At 47.4% G+C, this 23,383-nt stretch overlaps 1 protein-coding gene across 2 annotated transcripts; it reads right to left on the bottom strand.

Moving 5' to 3' along the window:
- Positions 1-2,478: 2,478 nt before the first annotated feature.
- LOC142912330 (uncharacterized) lies at positions 2,479-18,421 on the bottom strand. 2 transcript variants are annotated; one of them, XM_076060496.1, is made up of 7 exons: positions 18,244-18,421; positions 15,074-15,217; positions 14,841-14,930; positions 13,716-14,094; positions 12,315-12,481; positions 11,189-11,428; positions 2,479-3,040 (listed from the first exon to the last, which is right to left on the bottom strand). In XM_076060496.1, exons 4-7 carry the CDS (start codon positions 13,805-13,807, stop codon positions 2,853-2,855), a joined length of 687 nt encoding a protein of 228 aa, XP_075916611.1. In that variant the 5' UTR covers positions 13,808-14,094; positions 14,841-14,930; positions 15,074-15,217; positions 18,244-18,421; the 3' UTR covers positions 2,479-2,852. The 2 variants fall into 2 exon arrangements, with proteins under 2 accessions (XP_075916611.1, XP_075916610.1); XM_076060495.1 differs by having other exon boundaries at positions 14,853-14,930.
- Between the last annotated feature and the right edge of the window lie 4,962 nt (positions 18,422-23,383).

Here is a 23,383-nt window from a genome sequence, read left to right as displayed (position 1 = left end):
GGGTAGAGACGCTTAACCCGCGCTGCCCCGCTCCCCACCTGTCTGCTGGTACGCGTGTGTCCTAGGCATCTCCTCACTGCAGTTCTCAGCGAGTTCTCCGTGGTCATTTAATTCTAAGTTAAGCCACGGCGCCGCAGTGCCATTTGGCCTGGGGGGGGGGGGGGGTGACTGCCAATTCCCTAACCCTGAGAAACCGTGGAGCACCTCCACGAGGGGGCCTCTCGGGTAACAACTCAGGGCAGGTACCCCCCCCCCTCCCCATGAGGCCCTACTTGAGTGTGTGTGTGTTTAGGTGGGGGGGGGGCAGAGGAAGTGCTGTGATGGGAGCCGGGTGGCTTCTCGGTCGCAGCAGCACAGCGACTGCCCCGGTTTCGACGGAGCGGCTTCTCTGTTGTGGCACCACAATGGCAATTGTCATCCCGGCCGAGGGGCGCCTGACAGCGAGGGACATCCGTCGCTTCATTACTGAGAACTTCCTCTTCTATCAGAACAATGACAAGAAGCGGGGAAACTCTGTCCGTCGCTGCCTCACGTTTGAAGACTGCTTCGTTAAAGTGCCCAGAAGGCCGTGCCAGCCGGGCAGAAGCAATCACTGGGTCGTGGACCCGGCGGCTGCGAACATCTTTGATGACGGCTCGTATCAGCGCAGGAGGAAGAGGTTCAAACGGTGCGGTGTGGTGTGGGGTGAGTGGGCGAATGACTGGATGGGTAGGTGAGTGGGTGGGTAGGTGAGTGAGTGGGTAGGTGAGTAGGTGGGTGAGTGGGTGGGTAGGTGAGTGGATGGGTAGGTGTGTGGGCGAATGACAGGGTGGGTAGGTGAGTGGATGGGTAGGTGAGTGGGCGAATGACTGGGTAGGTAGGTGAGTGGATGGGTAGGTGAGTGGGTGGGTAGGTGAGTGGGTGGGTAGGTGAGTGAGTGGGTAGGTGAGTGAGTGGGTAGGTGAGTAAGTGGGTAGGTAGGTGAGTGGGTGGGTAGATGAGTGGGTGGGTAGGTGAGTGAGTGGGCGAATGACTGGATGGGTAGATGAGTGGGTGGGTTGGTAGGTGAGTAGGTGGGTAGGTGAGTGGGTGGGTAGGTGAGTGGGTGGGTAGGTGAGTGAGTGGGCGAATGACTGGATGGGTAGATGAGTGGGTGGGTGGGTAGGTGAGTGGGCGAATGACTGAATGAGTAGATGAGTGGCTGGGTAGGTGAGTGGGTAAGTGAGTGAAAGGGTGGGTGAATCGGTTGGTGGGTGAGTGGGAGGGTGGGTGTGGATGTGTACTGTGATGCATCTGCCAATTGTCTCAAGTCAGTCAACCCATGGCATCTGGGTCTGTCCCGTGACTTGTCAGCGAACTTGGCCTAAGCTCCGTGGTGATCTCACGGGTGGTCGGGGCATTTAAACTGGAGCATGATGTGTTTATTTTGCTCCCCATAGAATGTGGAGATTTTACGTGGTAACAACTTCTTTAAACACCACCGAGGCATCGTTAAGCGTCTCTTTCAAACCGTGATAGTTTGCGAACGGTAGTTTCCCTTATCTCCAGATATATAAAAGGCAAAGTTGTGATTATGTGTGTCTGTTCAAAATGTTTAGCGTACATCCCGACATTCAACAAACTTTAAATTTGCCATGTGGGTACTTTCCAGACTGTACACCGTGCAAACATTATAAAAATACACTTTTAGCTTCTATTTTAGGGGGGGGGGGGAGCTCAATAATGCATTTATTTTTTGCACGGCAAGTGAGCTGTGACATCAAATCTGTCACGTGACCCGCGCACGTGGAAGCGTAACGCATTGTAGTGTAGCGGTTAGCGTTGTCTGTGTGTGTCTGTGTGTGTCTGTGTGTGTCTGTGTGTGTGTCTGTGTGTGTGTGTCTGTGTGTGTCTGTGTGTGTCTGTGTGTGTGTCTGTGTGTGTGTCTGTGTGTGTCTGTGTGTGTGTCTGTGTGTGTGTGTCTGTGTGTGTCTGTGTGTGTCTGTGTGTGTGTCTGTGTGTGTGTCTGTGTGTGGCTGTGTGTGTGTCTGTGTGTGTCTGTGTGTGGGGGGGGAGCGGTAGTGTAGTGGTTAGCGCTACGCTGCGCTACGAACCCGGCGACCCGAGTTCGATTCCCGCTCACGGCCACCACCGGTGACGATTATTTCAACCGGTCCTGGGCCTCCCCTAGGTCGACTCAGCCTCAAACGTGTAAATGTTGTGGTGTGAACATCGGGAGACAAAGGTGGCCGGACGTGGTGAATCCAAGTCCCGGGCGAAGCCGGGTAGTTAAAGCTCGTGCTGTTATATTCACAATCAGATGTTTTTATTTCGACTCGAGGAAAATCGGTGAAATCGGAAGCCAACGATAGGCCCCAGTTGTGGGCCCTTCTTAACCTGGTAACAAAATAATATTCTTAATCAGTGATGTCCTCACCTAAGCGTGTGAGACGAGACGGACGCACAAGACTCTAGTCTCCCGTTGCTGTACATCACTCACAGAGCACCACAGCGCCCCCCCCCCCCCCCACCAGATCCACAAAAGCGTTCGCCCCGCAAGACTAAGGCAGCTTCTCCCTGCCTCAGCTGGACCATCAACAACGGCAACATTTGTGTCAACAACAGCAGCAACAGCTAACTTGGCGCCTTTATCATTACGTCTTCAGCACGGCAGCAGCAGCAGCACGGAACAACTTCAGGGCATGACTCAGTCGCAACTCGCGTTTTAAATCGTCACGCAAGACGGCTTTCCGCGAGACGTCGCGGGCACACGGCGCGTCACTTTTCTCCCCCAATAAAACTCGGACAATGTGAATGCGTGGAAACGAGAAACGATGTCGGAACGCATCGCAAATCGTAAAGATTTTTATAGAGCGAGAAAGAAAAGCTTCCTTCTAGACGTCGCCGCCGCGCGCCAACGACGGCACCAGCGTGAGCAGAAGCGCCGTGGCCCAAGCGGCACCGGGGCAGCAAGACGCCTTGCTGGTGGCAGACGCCCGCCCCGCTGACGTCGTCGCCGCCGCTGACGTCGTCGCTGATGACGTCGTCGCCGCTGATGACGTCGCTGATGATGTCGTCGCCGCTGCAAAGGGGCAAGCGGAGAAACGAGACGTCAGTCGCCATCGCTATGATGAGAGCAATGTACGAGTACCGGGGGGCCTCTTACAACCCTCCGCCTCCTCCTCCATCTCCACCACCACCAACACCACCAACATCACCACCAACACCACCACCAACACCACCACCAACACCACCACCAACACCACCAACACCAACACCACCACCAACACCACCAACACCACCACCACCAACACCACCAACACCACTAACACCACCAACACCACTAACACCAACACCACCACCACCAACACCACCAACACCACCATCACCAACACCACCACCAACACCACTAACACCACCACCACCAACACCACCAACACCACCGCCACCATCTCCACCACCACCAACACCACCACCTCCTAGGGGATGGAAGATTTGTTGGAGGTTGTTGGTAGTTGAGACTGAAACCTCTTCCTCACTTGTTCACTCTGCCACTCACCCAATCATTCAGAGAGACGATCCATAACACTACGTTTAAAACTATTTGGTAAATTAAAACGCCGACTGTCACATCATCGACGTCGGGTGCCCGATTGTAACTCCTCTGCGGTGAGCGGTGGACCACCACCACCACCACCAACACCCGAGTGTCAACAACGCTCTTTGCCAAAACAGCAAACCCCTGCCCAGAGTTGCGATGCTGAGAATCTTTTTTATTTTCAAAGCGTTCTTTTATCTCCGTTTGACCGGAACTTTGTTGACTGCCCTCGATGTGTGCACCTCCGTGAGTCTATGGGAGCCTTTAACATTGAAGTCTATGGGACCCTTTAACAGTGAAGTCTATGGGAGCCTTTAACAGTGAAGTCTATGGGAGCCTTTAACAGTGAAGTCTATGGGAGCCTTTAACAGTGAAGTCTATGGGAGCCTTTACCAGTGAAGTCTATGGGAGCCTTTAACAGTGAAGTCTATGGGAGCCTTTAACAGTGAAGTCTATGGGAGCCTTTAACAGTGAAGTCTATGGGAGCCTTTAACATTGAAGTCTATGGGAGCCTTTAACGTTGAAGTCTATGGGAGCCTTTAACAGTGAAGTCTATGGGAGCCTTTAACAGTGAAGTCGATGGCAGCCTTTAACATTGAAGTCTATAGGAGCCTTTAACATTGAAGTCTATGGGAGCCTTTAACATTGAAGTCTATGGGAGCCTTTAACATTGAAGTCTATGGGAGCCTTTAACAGTGAAGTCTATGGGAGCCTTTAACAGTGAAGTCTATGGGAGCCTTTAACAGTGAAGTCTATGGGAGCCTTTAACAGTGAAGTCTATGGGAGCCTTTAACAGTGAAGTCTATGGGAGCCTTTAACAGTGAAGTCTATGGGAGCCATTAACATTGAAGTCTATGGGAGCCTTTAACATTGAAGTCTATGGGAGCCTTTAACATTGAAGTCTATGGGAGCCTTTAACATTGAAGTCTGTGGGAGCCTTTAACATTGAAGTCTGTGGGAGCCTTTAACATTGAAGTCTGTGGGAGCCTTTAACATTGAAGTCTGTGGGAGCCTTTAACACTGAAGTCTGTGGGAGCCTTTAACATTGAAGTCTGTGGGAGCCTTTAACAGTGAAGTCTATGGGAGCCTTTAACAGTGAAGTCTATGGGAGCCTTTAACAGTGAAGTCTATGGGAGCCTTTAACAGTGAAGTCTATGGGAGCCTTTAACAGTGAAGTCTATGGGAGCCTTTAACATTGAAGTCTATGGGAGCCTTTAACATTGAAGTCTATGGGAGCTTTTAACATTGAAGTCTATGGGAGCCTTTAACATTGAAGTCTATGGGAGCCTTTAACATTGAAGTCTATGGGAGCCTTTAACATTGAAGTCTGTGGGAGCCTTTAACATTGAAGTCTGTGGGAGCCTTTAACATTGAAGTCTGTGGGAGCCTTTAACATTGAAGTCTATGGGAGCCTGTAACATTGAAGACTATGGGAGCCTTTAACATTGAAGTCTATCGGAGCCTTTAACATTGAAGTCTATCGGAGCCTTTAACATTGAAGTCTATGGGAGCCTTTAACATTGAAGTCTATGGGAGCCTTTAACATTGAAGTCTGTGGGAGCCTTTAAAATTGATGACTGTGGGAGCCTTTAACATTGAAGTCTGTGGGAGCCTTTAACAGTGAAGTCTATGGGAGCCTTTAACAGTGAAGTCTATGGGAGCCTTTAACAGTGAAGTCTATGGGAGCCTTTAACAGTGAAGTCTATGGGAGCCTTTAACAGTGAAGTCTATGGGAGCCTTTAACATTGAAGTCTATGGGAGCCTTTAACATTGAAGTCTATGGGAGCCTTTAACATTGAAGTCTATGGGAGCCTTTAACATTGAAGTCTATGGGAGCCTTTAACATTGAAGTCTATGGGAGCCTTTAACATTGAAGTCTGTGGGAGCCTTTAACATTGAAGTCTGTGGGAGCCTTTAACATTGAAGTCTGTGGGAGCCTTTAACATTGAAGTCTATGGGAGCCTGTAACATTGAAGACTATGGGAGCCTTTAACATTGAAGTCTATCGGAGCCTTTAACATTGAAGTCTATCGGAGCCTTTAACATTGAAGTCTATGGGAGCCTTTAACATTGAAGTCTATGGGAGCCTTTAACATTGAAGTCTGTGGGAGCCTTTAAAATTGATGACTGTGGGAGCCTTTAACATTGAAGTCTGTGGGAGCCTTTAACAGTGAAGTCTATGGGAGCCTTTAACATTGAAGTCTATGGGAGCCTTTAACAGTGAAGTCTATGGGAGCCTTTAACATTGAAGTCTATGGGAGCCTTTAACATTGAAGTCTATGGGAGCCTTTAACATTGAAGTCTGTGGGAGCCTTTAACATTGAAGTCTGTGGGAGCCTTTAACATTGAAGTCTGTGGGAGCCTTTAACATTGAAGTCTGTGGGAGCCTTTAACATTGAAGTCTGTGGGAGCCTTTAACATTGAAGTCTATCGGAGCCTTTAACATTGAAGTCTATCGGAGCCTTTAACATTGAAGTCTATCGGAGCCTTTAACATTGAAGTCTATCGGAGCCTTTAACATTGAAGTCTATGGGAGCCTTTAACATTGAAGTCTATGGGAGCCTTTAACATTGAAGTCTGTGGGAGCCTTTAAAATTGATGTCTGTGGGAGCCTTTAACATTGAAGTCTGTGGGAGCCTTTAACAGTGAAGTCTATGGGAGCCTTTAACAGTGAAGTCTATGGGAGCCTTTAACAGTGCAGTCTATGGGAGCCTTTAACAGTGAAGTCTATGGGAGCCTTTAACAGTGAAGTCTATGGGAGCCTTTAACAGTGAAGCCTATGGGAGCCTTTAACAGTGAAGTCTATGGGAGCCTTTAACAGTGAAGTCTATGGGAGCCTTTAACAGTGAAGTCTATGGGAGCCTTTAACATTGAAGTATATGGGAGCCTTTAACATTGAAGCCTATGGGAGCCTTTAATATTGAAGTATATGGGAGCCTTTAACATTGAAGTCTATGGGAGCCTTTAACATTGAAGTCTATGGGAGCCTTTAACATTGAAGTCTATGGGAGCCTTTAACAGTGAAGTCTATGGGAGCCTTTAACAGTGCGGTCTATGGGAGCCTTTAACAGTGAAGTCTATGGGAGCCTTTAACAGTGAAGTCTATGGGAGCCTTTAACAGTGAAGCCTATGGGAGCCTTTAACAGTGAAGTCTATGGGAGCCTTTAACAGTGAAGTCTATGGGAGCCTTTAACAGTGAAGTCTATGGGAGCCTTTAACATTGAAGTATATGGGAGCCTTTAACATTGAAGCCTATGGGAGCCTTTAATATTGAAGTATATGGGAGCCTTTAACATTGAAGTCTATGGGAGCCTTTAACATTGAAGTCTATGGGAGCCTTTAACATTGAAGTCTATGGGAGCCTTTAACATTGAAGTCTGTGGGAGCCTTTAACATTGAAGTCTGTGGGAGCCTTTAACATTGAAGTCTGTGGGAGCCTTTAACATTGAAGTCTGTGGGATCCTTTAACATTGAAGTCTGTGGGAGCCTTTAACATTGAAGTCTGTGGGAGCCTTTAACATTGAAGTCTATGGGAGCCTGTAACATTGAAGACTATGGGAGCCTTTAACATTGAAGTCTATCGGAGCCTTTAACATTGAAGTCTATGGGAGCCTTTAACATTGAAGTCTATGGGAGCCTTTAACATTGAAGTCTGTGGGAGCCTTTAAAATTGATGTCTGTGGGAGCCTTTAACATTGAAGTATGTGGGAGCCTTTAACAGTGAAGTCTATGGGAGCCTTTAACAGTGAAGTCTATGGGAGCCTTTAACAGTGCAGTCTATGGGAGCCTTTAACATTGAAGTCTATGGGAGCCTTTAACATTGAAGTCTATGGGAGCCTTTAACATTGAAGTCTGTGGGAGCCTTTAAAATTGATGTCTGTGGGAGCCTTTAACATTGAAGTCTGTGGGAGCCTTTAACAGTGAAGTCTATGGGAGCCTTTAACAGTGAAGTCTATGGGAGCCTTTAACAGTGCAGTCTATGGGAGCCTTTAACAGTGAAGTCTATGGGAGCCTTTAACAGTGAAGTCTATGGGAGCCTTTAACAGTGAAGCCTATGGGAGCCTTTAACAGTGAAGTCTATGGGAGCCTTTAACAGTGAAGTCTATGGGAGCCTTTAACAGTGAAGTCTATGGGAGCCTTTAACATTGAAGAATATGGGAGCCTTTAACATTGAAGCCTATGGGAGCCTTTAATATTGAAGTATATGGGAGCCTTTAACATTGAAGTCTATGGGAGCCTTTAACATTGAAGTCTATGGGAGCCTTTAACAGTGAAGTCTATGGGAGCCTTTAACAGTGAAGTCTATGGGAGCCTTTAACAGTGAAGTCTATGGGAGCCTTTAACAGTGAAGTCTATGGAAGCCTTTAACAGTGAAGTCTATGGGAGCCTTTAACAGTGAAGTCTATGGGAGCCTTTAACATTGAAGTCTATGGGAGCCTTTAACATTGAAGTCTATGGGAGCCTTTAACATTGAAGTCTATGGGAGCCTTTAACATTGAAGTCTATGGGATCCTTTAACATTGAAGTCTATGGGAGCCTTTAACATTGAAGTCTGTGGGAGCCTTTAACATTGAAGTCTGTGGGAGCCTTTAACATTGAAGTCTGTGGGAGCCTTTAACATTGAAGTCTGTGGGAGCCTTTAACATTGAAGTCTGTGGGAGCCTTTAACATTAAAGTCTGTGGGAGCCTTTAACAGTGAAGTCTATGGGAGCCTTTAACAGTGAAGTCTATGGGAGCCTTTAACAGTGAAGTCTATGGGAGCCTTTAACATTGAAGTCTATGGGAGCCTTTAACATTGAAGTCTATGGGAGCCTTTAACATTGAAGTCTATGGGAGCCTTTAACATTGAAGTCTATGGGAGCCTTTAACATTGAAGTCTATGGGAGCCTTTAACATTGAAGTCTGTGGGAGCCTTTAACATTGAAGTCTGTGGGAGCCTTTAACATTGAAGTCTGTGGGAGCCTTTAACATTGAAGTCTGTGGGAGCCTTTAACATTGAAGTCTGTGGGAGCCTTTAACATTAAAGTCTGTGGGAGCCTTTAACAGTGAAGTCTATGGGAGCCTTTAACAGTGAAGTCTATGGGAGCCTTTAACAGTGAAGTCTATGGGAGCCTTTAACATTGAAGTCTATGGGAGCCTTTAACATTGAAGTCTATGGGAGCCTTTAACATTGAAGTCTATGGGAGCCTTTAACATTGAAGTCTATGGGAGCCTTTAACATTGAAGTCTATGGGAGCCTTTAACATTGAAGTCTGTGGGAGCCTTTAACATTTAAGTCTGTGGGAGCCTTTAACATTGAAGTCTGTGGGAGCCTTTAACATTGAAGTCTGTGGGAGCCTTTAACATTGAAGTCTGTGGGAGCTTTTAACATTGAAGTCTGTGGGAGCCTTTAACATTGAAGTCTATGGGAGCCTGCAACATTGAAGACTATGGGAGCCTTTAACATTGAAGTCTATCGGAGCCTTTAACATTGAAGTCTATCGGAGCCTTTAACATTGAAGTCTATGGGAGCCTTTAACATTGAAGTATATGGGAGCCTTTAACATTGAAGCCTATGGGAGCCTTTAATATTGAAGTATATGGGAGCCTTTAACATTGAAGTATATGGGAGCCTTTAACATTGAAGACTATGGGAGCCTTTAACATGGAAGTCTATGGGAGCCTTTAACATTGAAGTCTATGGGAGCCTTTAACATTGAAGTCTATGGGAGCCTTTAACATTGAAGTCTATGGGAGCCTTTAACATTGAAGTCTATGGGAGCCTTTAACATTCAAGTCTATGGGAGCCTTTAACAGTGAAGTCTATGGGAGCCTTTAACATTGAAGTCTATGGGAGCCTTTAACATTGAAGACTATGGGAGCCTTTAACATTGAAGTCTATGGGAGCCTTTAACATTGAAGTCTATGGCAGCCTTTAACATTGAAGTCTATGGGAGCCTTTACCATTGAAGTCTGTGGGAGCCTTTAACATTGAAGTCTGTGGGAGCCTTTAACATTGAAGTCTGTGGGAGCCTTTAACATTGAAGTCTGTGGGAGCCTTTAACATTGAAGTCTGTGGGAGCCTTTAACATTGAAGTCTGTGGGAGCCTTTAACATTGAAGTCTATGGGAGCCTGTAACATTGAGGTCTATGGGAGCCTTTAACATTGAAGTCTATCGGAGCCTTTAACATTGAAGTCTATCGGAGCCTTTAACATTGAAGTCTATGGGAGCCTTTAACATTGGAGTCTATGGGAGCCTTTAACATTGAAGTCTGTGGGAGCCTTTAAAACTGATGTCTGTGGGAGCCTTTAACATTGAAGTCTGTGGGAGCCTTTAACAGTGCAGTCTATGGGAGCCTTTAACAGTGAAGTCTATGGGAGCCTTTAACAGTGCAGTCTATGGGAGCCTTTATCAGTGCAGTCTATGGGAGCCTTTAACAGTGAAGTCTATGGGAGCCTTTAACAGTGAAGTCTATGGGAGCCTTTAACAGTGAAGTATATGGGAGCCTTTAACAGTGAAGTCTATGGGAGCCTTTAACAGTGAAGTCTATCGGAGCCTTTAACAGTGAAATCTATGGGAGCCTTTAACAGTGAAGTCTATGGGAGCCTTTAACAGTGAAGTCTATGGGAGCCTTTAACAGTGAAGTCTATGGGAGCCTTTAACAGTGAAGTCTATGGGAGCCTTTAACAGTGAAGTCTATGGGAGCCTTTAACAGTGAAGTCTATGGGAGCCTTTAACATTGAAGTCTATGGGAGCCTTTAACATTGAAGTCTATGGGAGCCTTTAACATTGAAGTCAATGGGAGCCTTTAACATTGAAGACTATGGGAGCCTTTAACATTGAAGTCTGTGGGAGCCTTTAACATTGAAGTCTGTGGGAGCCTTTAACATTGAAGTCTATGGGAGCCTGTGACATTGAAGTCTATGGGAGCCTTTAACATTGAAGTCTATCGGAGCCTTTAACATTGAAGTCTATGGGAGCCTTTAACAGTGAAGTCTATGGGAGCCTTTAACATTGAAGACTATGGGAGCCTTTAACATTGAAGTCTATGGGAGCCTTTAACATTGAAGACTATGGGAGCCTTTAACATTGAAGTCTATGGGAGCCTTTAACATTGAAGCCTATGGGAGCCTTTAATATTGAAGTATATGGGAGCCTTTAACATTGAAGTATATGGGAGCCTTTAACATTGAAGACTATGGGAGCCTTTAACATGGAAGTCTATGGGAGCCTTTAACATTGAAGTCTATGGGAGCCTTTAACAGTGAAGTCTATGGGAGCCTTTAACATTGAAGACTATGGGAGCCTTTAACATTGAAGTCTATGGGAGCCTTTAACATTGAAGACTATGGGAGCCTTTAACATTGAAGTCTATGGGAGCCTTTGACATTGAAGTCTATGGGAACCTTTAACATTGAAGTCTATGGGAGCCTTTAACATTGAAGTCTATGGGAGCCTTTAACATTCAATCCAAGCATGAATGGAGCAAGCACTTGGGAACCCGAGCAGCCAATGGAGATTCACGGGGTGGCCAGAAACCCAGTTTTTTTTAAACCCAGGACTTTCCGCGCCGCCGACCTCATTGGGCTGACCACGGCCATTTGCATCGTCAGGGTGGACAGACGATCCAAGCCGCCGCCCTCCCGCGTACCTGGCGAGGTAGCTAACAGCTCGTCGTCGTCATCCTCGCCATCGTCAGCACCGCCGTCACGGCCGCTACCGGCGTTGGGGGCCGATGGCGAGGACGTAGAGACCTCCTTGCCATCGTCCTGGCCCTCCTCCTCGTCCTCCTCGTCCTCCTCCTCGTCCTCCTTGTCCTCGTCCTCCTCCTCGTCCTCCTCCTCGTCCCCCTCCTCCTCCTCCTCGTCCTCCTCCTCACCGTCCGACGCCACTGTGGGGGTGGTTGTGGGGGTGATGGTGGTGGTAGTTAATGGTGGTGGTGGTGGCGGCGGCGGGTGTAGCGGTCTACGCCGCGCTACGCCGCGCTACGAACCCGGCCGAACCCAAGTTCGATTCCCGCTCACGGCCACCAACACGCGGTGATGATTATCTGAACCCGTCTTGGGCCTCCCCTAGGTCGACTCGGCCTCAAACGAGCACCCGGCGCGGTGTGTGGCGAACATCGCCAGCACCGGGGAGACAAAGGCGGTCGGGCGTGGCGCTGGCCACCCACCCCCTCGTGCGCCGTGCCGGCCTTCACAGGTGCTACTTGCTAACAGCGCTTGCCCCTTGCGGCCTGTTGAGGCTACACCAGACGTGGGCAATGTACGGCCCCCGGGCCTTCTAGGGCCCGTTGGGCTTTTTAATCTGGCCCGCCGAACTTGTCCAAATATTATTATTATTAAATTAAATTTTACCTTTCTCCTGTAATGCCCCCATTTCCCCATTAGACGGCGCTGTTTTCACGATGTTTGATCAGTCACGTTACGACATGTTTTTGTATTGTTCAGATTCGTGCAATTTGTTAAATTGCCTTGCAAATAAATGCTTTGCTACCTGTTAAAGGCCAAATCCTTTCACGTAATGATTTTTAACACGTCATTTATATTTAGTTCACACAAACACTCCATCCATCTGTTCCTGGCCCGGCCCCTCTGTCAAATTTTAGAACGCACTGTGGCTTGCGAGTCAAAACATTTGCCTACCCCTGGGCTACACGGTGGGGGATCTTCGTCTTCGATGGCGGCGGTTGCGGTGCGGCGGCGGTTAACGGCTCGGCGCCGGATCGGAGAGGGATTCCGGCCGGCGGGTTTGTTGCCGGCGGCGACTTTGCTCACCTTCCACGGAGAGGTGCGCCCGCAGCTGGCCGGTGTTCAGGTTGTTGATGGCGAAGCAGGTGTAAGTGTTCGAGTCCTCGCGCCGCAAGTCCACGATGTGAAGGGTGCCATTCTCGAAGATCTGGAAGCGCTCGCCCTCAACATTCAAGCTCTGGTAGTTCCTGAACCTGGCGGTGCGCGGGAAGGCGTGGGGGGCGTGGGGGGCGTGAACCGTTGAGGTTTGACGGCGATGCCGTCGGGGGATTTGAGATCCGGGGTCGGCTGCTTCGCGAGACGCGGAGGCGAACGTCCCGGGGGACGTTGGGGCGGCGAGGTTCACGCGGCCCTCCGCCGCGTTGAGTGCCCCTCTCTCGCTCTCTCGCTCTGAGTCACGTCTGCGTGGCGGCCATCGACAGTCGCCCTACCCCGCCCCCGCGCGCGCGAAATTATAAATGTTAGCCTATGGGAGTCTTTAACATTGAAGCCTATGCGAGCCTTTGACATTGAAGTCTATGGGAGCCTTTGACATTGAAGTCTATGGGAGCCTTTAACAGTGAAGTCTATGGGAGCCTTTAACATTGAAGTCTATGGGAGCCTTTAACATTGAAGCCTATGGGAGCCTTTAACATTGAAGTCTATGGGAGCCTTTAACAGTGAAGTCTATGGGAGCCTTTAACATTGAAGTCTATGGAAGCCTTTAACATTGAAGTCTATGGGAGCCTTTAACATTGAAGCATATGGGAGCCTTTAACATTGAAGCCTATGGGAGCCTTTAACATTGAAGTCTATTGGAGCCTTTAACATTGAAGTCTATGGGAGCCTTTAACATTGAAGTCTGTGGGAGCCTTTAACATTGAAGTCTATGGGAGCCTTTAACATTGAAGTCTATGGGTGCCTTTAACATTGAAGTCTATGGGAGCCTTTAACATTGAAGTCTATGGGAGCCTTTAACATTGAAGTCTATGGGAGCCTTTAGCATTGAAGTCTATGGAAGTGTTCTATGTTGAACTTCTTTTGCTCCGTACGTGGCCAGCCATGCAAACCCGCTGGCGGCATTCCAAAACAGACTCGGCTCTCGTGCCTCTGATTAGCACGGTTGGCCACATAGGGTGCGAAAGAAGTTCAGGGCACGTACACATACAGAGAGACCCACAGACACCCAGATCCACGGAGGCACAGATTAGCACGGTTGGCCACGTAGGGTGCGAAAGAAGTTCAGGGCACGTACAGCCCTCGCGACAGGGAGCTTCGAGGCGCGTCGTCAGGGCCGTCGTTTGCGACATGGCCGGGTAGCTTCTGAAAAACAGCTGCACGGCTCGGTGGGCATCAGGCGGTGAAATAAACAAAAAGAGTCTCCAGCGAGCGGAGAGCGAGAGGAGAGACGGAGAGGGACGGACGCTCAGGCGCGGCGTTCGGTCTCACCACAGGATGGTGGCGGGCGGCCACACCGAGCACTCCATGTACACCGCCTCTCCCTCTCTCGCCCTGTACATCCTGTCTTGCTCCGACAGCATTGACGGGGGGTTGGCTGTGTGAGGCGGTGGTGGGGGGGGGGGCAGAGACAGCGAGCGGGCAGAGGTCACTCCCGAGGGTGGGGGGGGGGGGGTCGCTCCGGGCCGAGCAAGTACTTGCAGTGTTGCACCTTAACAAACTGCGTACTCAACTGGGCCCTGTACGTGTGTGTGTGTGTGATGTCGCAACCGTGCAACTTTCCGTCGTGTTTCCGGAGGTTGCTGCTTTGCTGCATACACCTGATGTGAGCTTCTTTGGTACCGTACGTGGCCAGAGATGATAACCGCAGCTGCGGGCGAAAATACAGCAGAGTGTTAGTAGGGTCTCTGTGTGAGTAGTGTGTGGGTCTCTGTGTGAGTAGTGTGTGGGTCTCTGTGTGAGTAGTGTGTGGGTCTCTGTGTGAGTAGTCTGTGGGTCTCTGTGTGAGTAGTGTGTGGGTCTCTGTGTGAGTAGTGTGTGGGTCTCTGTGTGAGTAGTGTGTGGGTCTCTGTGTGAGTAGTGTGTGGGTCTCTGTGTGAGTAGTGTGTGGGTCTCTGTGTGAGTAGTCTGTGGGTCTCTGTGTGAGTAGTGTGTGGGTCTCTGTGTGAGTAGTGTGTGGGTCTCTGTGTGAGTAGTGTGTGGGTCTCTGTGTGAGTAGTCTATGGGTATCTCTGTGAGTAGTGTGTGGGTCTCTATGTGAGTAGTCTGTGGGTCTCTGTGTGAGTAGTGTGTGGGTCTCTGTGTGAGTAGTCTGTGGGTCTCTCTGTTAGTAGTGCGTGGGTCTCTGTGTGAGTAGTCTGTGGGTCTCTGTGTGAGTAGACTGTGGGTCTCTGTGTGAGTAGTGTGTGGGTCTCTGTGTGAGTAGTGTGTGGGTCTCTGTGTGAGTAGTGTGTGGGTCTCTGTGTGTGAGTAGTGTGTGGTTCTCTCTGTGTGAGTAGTGTGTGGGTCTCTCTGTGTGAGTAGTGTGTGGGTCTCTGTGTGAGTAGTATTTGTGTCTCTGTGTGAGACCCACAGTAACCCACACACTACTCACACAGAGACCCACACACTACTCACACAGATACCCACAAGTGTTTCGAGTACTCGGCCCCGCTTGAACGTCGAAGTGCTTCGTTGAAACCATCATTTGCAAGAGCCGGGGCGCTTCTGAAAAAAATAAGAGCCACGAAGCTCAGTGGGCATTGCCTGGTGAAGTCAAAAGTGTCGAGTTTAGTCGATGGCCTTTAGTGGGAGTAGCGTTGAGAGGGGGCATCGTCTCAAGTGGGGTAGCGGCGCTGTTTGCTACTCACGGTCAAGCGGCAGGGCGAAGGGGTTGTGACGGTCGCCCAGCACAACGACCAGCAAGGCCACTAAACGGGTGGTGGTGTGGAAAGCCTCCATTGGGGGGGGGGGGGGGGTGGCAGATGGTCGGCCTGGAGGCTTCCTTCACTTGGCTAGGAGGGGTGAAGGGGAGGGAGTAGGAGGAGCAGTGGAAATGATATTTATTTAGACTGCAAGAGGAGGAATCCAAAGCGCTACGAAGCTCTTTTTGTCACAGATGTCCAGCTGTGGCACTGGGTCAAAACATGACAACAAACACTAAACAAAAACACGGCGTGAGTGCAGAGTTACAGGAAGAGTAAACAAATCACTTTAAAAAAATCTATACTAATAAAAGTAACCAATGTTTAATGTTGCCACGTGAAGCACACCACCGTGCTACATAGCTCTTTTTAAGAAGAGACCTGGCCCACAAATAGTGGGCTGATATCAAGTGGACATTCAGGGCAAAATACTCTAAACACGTGGCGTTTCGGAATGTGGAGGGGAAAAAACCGGAGGACTCGGGGAGAGAAATCCACGCGGCCGCGGGGCGCGAGAAACGTCAACTCCAAAGATACAGCAGGGAGTGTCAGGGTCGGTATCAAACCCCACGACCTCCTGTGCACCAGGTGACAACCATGCCGGGTTAAAGACCTCCTCCTTCACAAGGGACAATTGGATGCATGCCTAAGGCTCCCTCGTTGATGGACACGTTCCTCCTGCGTTGAGCAAAATGTTTAGGTTCTCATCGTTTCGCAGAGGCTGCATTTTTTGCCACCGCAGAAAACGAACGTTGGGGGAAACGCCTCCTCACATCGGACTCTTTGTTTTTTGTTCGCTAAAGTCACGTAGGTAAAAAAATCAATAAAATAAATAAATTTAAAAACAACTCAATTAAAATCACGACGTTTCGGAGGCAGTAGCACAAGCTTCTGTCTTGAGGTGGAAACCATCACGGTAAAAATTGCTACATCAAGTGAAGAGAACTCTAAGCCAATTCTAGATTTAAAGCTTTCGTGACTGCAAGGATCCATACTCTTTGGTTCTATTCGGTAAAGTCACGTAGGTAAAAAATAAAACAACAAAAATCACGACGTTTCGGCCACAACACAAGCGGCCTTCATCAGGTGAAGGGATCAGGCTGTCTCGAGGGCAGCACTGGAGTGAAACACAGCCACGCTCAGACCGTGGACAGCTTAAAGGTCGCGGTCTGAGCGTGGCTGTGTTTCACTCCAGCGCTGTCCTCGAGACAGCCTGATCCTTTCACCTGATGAAGGTCGCTTGTGTTGTGGCCGAAACGTCGTGATTTTTGTTTTATTTTTTACCTACGTGACTTTACCGAATAGAACCAAAGAGGAACTCTAAGACACCCGAGATTGTATACAGGTTAAGGGGGGGGGAGAGACAAGAAGGGCCGTGGGGGGGGGCTAAGTTAAGCCGCCTTCTGTTATGCTGCAGGGGGTTGGGGACGGAGAGATGGCCGTGTGCAGGTTGAAGAGCATTACACACGTGAACCAGAGGCAGGAGGCAGTAGTTAAGCTGACAAACTGGTTGCCTTGCAGAGCATACTGCTGTAAACTATAAGGCTGCTAAAGTTTAACTTGGGTTTAACTTTATTTTTTTTACCTCCGCGACTTTACCGAAAATAAGCCAGAGTATGAATCCTTGCACATCACGAAAGCTTCAAATCTAGCGCCTCACATCGTGTTAGTTTGGCACCGATGTTCGTGCTGATTGTTTTAAACTAGATCAATAAAACAACATTGATTACACCCCCAGCTCAGGTTTTTTTTTCCCATCAATGAAACAGCCCCTGAAGTGAGAGCACCTTCCAGGATAGAAACCCACACTGCCGCACGTCTGTCCAAGAGCTGTGTAAAAAAACAATTGAGTTGAAAAAAATGTCAAGCCGACAGGGAAAGGGGCTCCTGGCAACTTTGACCGCCAGCCAGGTCGATGTATTAGTAATGAGAATGTGCAATTTGTTTTATCCTTGGAAACACGGACTATGAATAAAACGAGATATTCTTAGCTCTTTCGGTAAAGTCACGTTGAAGGGAAACAATAAAATAATATATATAAAACAATAAAAATTCTCACGACGTTTCGACCATAACACAAACGGTCGTCATCAGGTCGAAACGTCGTGAGAATTTTTATTGTTTTATATATTTTATTGTTTCCCTTCAACGTGACTTTACCGAAAGAGCTAAGAATATGAATTACTGCAGTCACGAAAGCTTTAAATCTAAATTTAAAACGAGATACTCGCAGAGTTTACGCTTCTGAATGTGCACTTGTTCAAGCGATTCACTCGGTCTAAGAGGCAGACGCACAGTAAATTATTGGGCGGCACTTTGTAAGCTCCTAAGGTAGAAAAAGCGAGCTTGAACACGACGCGCTCGAGTGAAGTCTTTGAGCGACGCATAGTTCATAGTTCATTTATTTGGTATAGCCCTGTGAGCCATTCGGCTCTTGAATCGGGTGCAACCGCAACAAACAAAAAACATGAACAAGAAAACATCTTAAAGTGATTACGTGACTGTGCAAACAGAAAATACAGGAAAAAAATATCAAAATATTCCTGAAATAGCACCGTACACCAACGCTGTGTGCAAAAATCCCAGTGGGATGCAAGTCAAATAACAACAACCACAACTAAGATTAAAGCCATCAGTCTAACTCCGTAATACAATAAACAAAAACATGGCCAAAACAATTTTTTTTTCGAAATCACCAAAATAAAAGCCATAAATGCAATGTAACAGTGATCATAGGGAGTGTGACCGAATTTTTAACAATAAACTACATAAATAAATTATAACACCAAAATCTAGAGCCATAATTTAGGCCACTGAATAGCAGTGGCAGCTAGGGTTCTACAACTCCTCTAGAGCACATTGACACGTGTGCATTGCAAATAATTCAAGTTTAAAACACGCAGCAAAGATTCATTACAAAAGCCTAGCGGCAGCCTTCACGCATCCTTTGGAAGCTTGCTAACCCACAACATAACCTAGAGACCATCTTCCAGGTCTCTATGGAGACCATCGCATGACAGCGGCATCTGTAGCCGGCCAAAGTGCCGCCTCGGCCGGCTGGGCAATCTAGCCGAGACCGGTGACACTCCCGGAATAGGCCTCAACGCGGCACTCACCAGCGCAACGCTGCGTAGGTGTCTGGGGAGGGGGTCTTGAGCTATATCCTCCTTCGTGGTGAGGTTATAAACAAAACAATGTCCTCGTGTGGTCGTGGTGGAGGAGGAGATTCGACGTTCCGTGCCTCGAATCACAGGCAGGCGACTCGGTGGGGCAGTTATCACGTGAGGCCTTAGCAGGGCGCTTTTATAAATCGTAGTGCGGATAGGCGAACACGCAGTGCGAGCGAGGCTCAGATTCTGTAGAACTGATAAACACTGCCCATAGACTCAGCACTGCCCATAGACTCAGCACTGCCCATAGACTCAACACTGCCCATAGACTCACCACTGCCCATAGACTCAACACTGCACCATAGACTCAACACTGCCCATAGACTCAAGACTGCACCATAGACTCAGAACTGCACCATAGACTCAACACTGCCCATGGACTCAACACTGTCCATAGGCTCAACACTGTCTATGGACAGTGGCCTAAAATATGGCTCTAGATTTTGGTGTTATAATTTATTTATGTAGTTTATTGTTAAAAATTCGGTCACAGTCCCTATGATCACTGTTACACACAATGTACACACATTGTGTACACACACGGTGTACACACACACAGTGTACACACACACACATACAGTGTATACACACAGTGTATATACACACAGTGTACACACACACAGTGTACACACACAGTGTACACACACAGTGTGTAAACACACAGTATACACACAGTGTACACACACACAGTGTATACACACAGTGTACACACACACAGTGAACACACACACAGTATACATGCACAGTGTACACACACATAGTGTATACACACAGTGTACACACACAGTGTACACACACACAATGTACACACAGTGTACACACACAGTGTACACACACACAGTGTACACACATACACAGTGTACACACACACACAGTATACATGCACAGTGTACACACACACAGTGTATACACAATAATGTCCACGTTGTTGTTGTAGCTGAGCCCACGCACCCAAGGGAGGGAGCAATGAAAATGAATCTAAATCAACTTAAACTCCAAACCCGCTGTGACGTCACCACTCAGCTTTACCTCATCGGCGTGAAACGCCAAGGGGAGGTGTACCTCGCTAGTGACGTCATGTCATCAAGGTATTCACCCCTCCCCCGCGCTCTTGAACATGACGTCACCTCCGCTTGGGTCACTGCCAATATCGTTCCAGTGCCAATCCTTATTTGGGCAAAGCTACGCCCAGTGACTGGCGGCTCATTAACATAATGTGTTCGTTAAAGCCGTCGCGAGTTTATTGCGACGGGTTCAGCACTCACGACGTAACGGACGGCAATATTAACATAATTTATTCATTCTCTAATTTAATTAGTTACGGAGCAGCTCATTGTGGGAGGAGCGTGTCTCGTTCCCAGGAAGTGACGTCACGTCACCTGCTACCGCGTGACGTCCCGAGGTGAGAAATTCTCATTGCGATTGTGGTTGTGGTGGTGGTTGTTGTTGTTGTTTACCAAGGTAGAGCCTCTCTCTCTCAGGGATGTCAGTTGAGTAGCAGCGAGCATGGGAATCGATGTCCAGGTTGGAACTTTACAACGCGGGGCCTAGCCACGCGGGGCCTTGCCTCCTGCCCTCGCCTGATTGCATTCACTTTAATTATCTCGCTTAAGTTTAATTTGTCTACACCCGGCTCGCCACTTTGTAACTTTGTTTTATTGTAAATATTCACGCAGTTTTTATTTTCTTTTGTTAGCAGGCCAAGCCCGCTTGAGCTGCTATACCGCTCTTGTCATCAGAAGCGACCTGCCCACAACAACACAAGGTGGGGCTTTGTCAACGTGTGTGAATGTTTTGACTTAAAACTTTGGTGACTGCAGGAATTAATATTCTTGGTTCTTTCGGTGAAGTCACGTAGATAGAAAATAAAATAACAGATAATAAAATTAAATGAAAAATATATTTTTTTAAATAAAGCAAAAAACCCACGACGTTTCGATCGCAACACAAGTGGTCTTTATCTTATTGAATTTAATCTGTTATTTTTATTTTCTATCTACGTGACTTTACTGAAAGAACCAACAATACGTGCGTAAATGTATCTATCGGTCAAAGACGCTAAGCGCGTGCCGCTGTTGACTCTGAATGTGTGGAGGGGAACACCTTCACCACGGGGAGAGAGAGACAGAGACACAGATAGCCTCGGCTATGTTGATTGATCCTCGATTCATTACTTGGTGGAGTGAGGAAGAATTAATGCTGAGCAGATGAAGGTGGCCAGGCATGGTTCTGGTCACACCACCACCTGTTTACTCATGGCAGTGTGTGACAGTGTCAAGTTTGTGTTTGAAGTAAAGTCTATTAACTCTGTTGCACACGGAGGTTGTATCAAAGCAATAGTTTATTTTGTTTTCCTCTGGAACTCTTTATACGAATGGAAATAGGAAGTTAACAGCACACACATTCAGCTGAAGTCAGAACTGTTCATCCCCAGCATTCAAGGACATAGCCTGGATTGACACTTCTATGTTGTGATTGAACATTAATTAATGCATTTTTGCATAACAGAAATAGTATTGTTTTCAACACCCTTTGCTATGTCAGCCGAATTTAGCTTTTGTAAATATTCCTTTTGTAGTCAGCCAAAATTGTGTGCTTAGAGTTTTGGGTTAACATTCATCTTGAAGATATGAAGGCTTCCAGGCATATTAATGACATTTTCCCTCATTGTGTGCCCTAACAGCCCGTGGAGAGAAACCCTTCAGGTGTACTCTGTGCGTGAAGGCGTTTGCACGTTCATCAAATCTGATGAATTTGGGAAACTTTTTCACTACATCATGAATATATTAATAAGTATAGACGTGTAAGTCACGTGTGCATTCCTCTGTGCCTGACGTGTAGATGGTGTGGATATTATTTTTTTCTGTCTGCAGCTGACGCTTCCTCTGCAGAATTGTTCTGATGGAGCAAAGGCACTCAGCGCAGCTCGGTACGACAAGTCAACAATGCGACCAGCGTGCATACAGCACGGACCGGACTGGAAATCTGACACGGCACCAGAGGAGTCACACAGGAGAGAAACCCTTCAAATGTACTGTGTGTAACAAGGCATTTGCATGGCCATCAGTTCTTCAGACCCACCAGAGAACACACACAGGAGAGAAACCCTTCAGGTGCACAATGTGCGGGATGGCGTTTACACAGTCATATAATCTTGTAATACACCAGAGAACACACACGGGAGAGAAACCCTTCAAGTGCAGTGTTTGTGGGAAGGCGTTTTCATGGTCATCTGCTCTTAAAAAACACCAGAGAACACACACAGGAGAGAAACCCTTCAAGTGTACTCTGTGCGGCAAGGCGTTTTCAGATTCATGGCATCTTGTAACACACCAGAGAACACACACGGGAGAGAAACCCTTCAAGTGCACTGTGTGCCGGATGGTGTTTGCACAGTCACCACATCTTAAAGTACATCAGAGAACACACACGGGAGAGAAACCCTTCAAGTGCAGTGTGTGCGTGAAGGCATTTACACAGTCATCTAATCTTGTAAAACACCAGAGAACACACACAGGAGAGAAACCCATCAAGTGTGCTCTGTGCGGGAAGCCGTTTGCAGATTCATCAAATCTTCGAAGACACCAGAGAACAGCTTGTGAAAGTCAAAGTGCTGCAATGAGCCCATCCCTCACGAAACAAGAACCGGACGAAAATCCCAGCTTGGACACTTTTAAAGGTATCAAGGTGAAATATGAAGAGGTGAAGGTGAAATGTGAAGAAGTGATGAGCGAAGAAGTGAAGGTAAAATGTGAAGATGAAGATTCATCTCCAAAATGGGACCTTCACATCGTAAAGCAGGATAATTCTGACTGAGGCAGAGCGAGGCAACTCCCAGCAGTTTGTGGAAGTGGAGGTGTGGGTGGACTTGCTCCTAGACAATACAAAGTCAAGTGGAGACCCGGTAGATGTCTAAGCTTGAGACGATGTCGCTACAATAGATGCACCTTTGTCACAGGCCTTAATTACAAGAATGTGAAGTTAAAACTTAGTGGGCCCGTGGGTTGGGTAGGTCTGTAACCAGGAGCGAGAGCCAATAAGCTCCCAAGCATTTACTATGTTATAATAATTGCATTTACATGGTGCTTTGTTAATCGCGTCAGCAACTCGGAGTTTTGTGTCGTACCTCATCTCAAACGCTCGAAGAGCATCCCCAAGTAGCAGCTGTCCCTGTGTGGCACAAGGTGGTGGCCCTGCACCGGCCTGCATGTGAACAAGAGCCTGTCAGTAGGGGGCGATGATTGACGTCATCTCAGTTGTGTAGTTTGTAGGTAATGTTTAGAATTTGCTACATTTTCACTCAGACGCCAGCATGCAATGGCCTACTCGTTTTGAATGACAATAGTATGTTTTACATACACTGTTAAGCAGACTGTGCAACTTTTTTTAAAAAGCTTTTTGTTAATACGATGTAACGTGATGCAGTATATTTCACTGAAGTAATCCAGTTTTGTTAATATACCTGTCAATAATTTAGAATGAATACTTGTCTGATTTTGTGCATACATGTAACATTTGATCTGTAAGGGTCAAACATTGAATAAGTGATGTTAGGACAAAGTGTGTGTGTGTTTGAAAGTAACCTGTACAGAGAACTCAGGTGAGACCCGTTGTTCTTGTGATACAGGTCAAACGGTGTTTTTTGTGTTCCACGAAGCATCTGGAGCAACTCATTGTCTTTGAAATAGGTAGCATGCTCGGATCATTCATCAGTTACAAGGCATACCACTTGAAAGTTACACGTATAGGAGGAGGTACGTTCTCTACAACACGAATTGTAGTTTTGTCTTACATCTTGACGTAGATTTTGTCTAACTAGGACTAGAAATGCTCCTTGCTGATTAACGTCTGGATGTTCGTTACCTATCGATTGAAGAAAACCCCACTGCTGTTGTTGAGACGCTGTGCACCAATAAGGGTCCAACACATTGACGGCCTTCAGGCCAGGAAAGTCACAACATTTGCACACGAAGGACGCATTCACGCAAGTACCCCATGCTCCGTTTTGAAGTTTTAAAATGAAACATCTTTGAATTGTGTTGTGTTTTGAATTAGATAATTTTATTTCTTCATTAAAAGCTTGTAT

This window comes from Petromyzon marinus, unplaced genomic scaffold (genome assembly GCF_048934315.1).
Source record: "Petromyzon marinus isolate PM22_M1 ecotype Great Lakes invasive population unplaced genomic scaffold, UKy_Petmar_22M1.pri1.0 PM_G_Scaffold_2, whole genome shotgun sequence".
Taxonomy (NCBI): Eukaryota; Metazoa; Chordata; class Hyperoartia; order Petromyzontiformes; family Petromyzontidae; genus Petromyzon; species Petromyzon marinus.
Note: the sequence above shows the minus strand (reverse complement) of the source record. Positions and strands in the feature narration are given on the sequence as shown.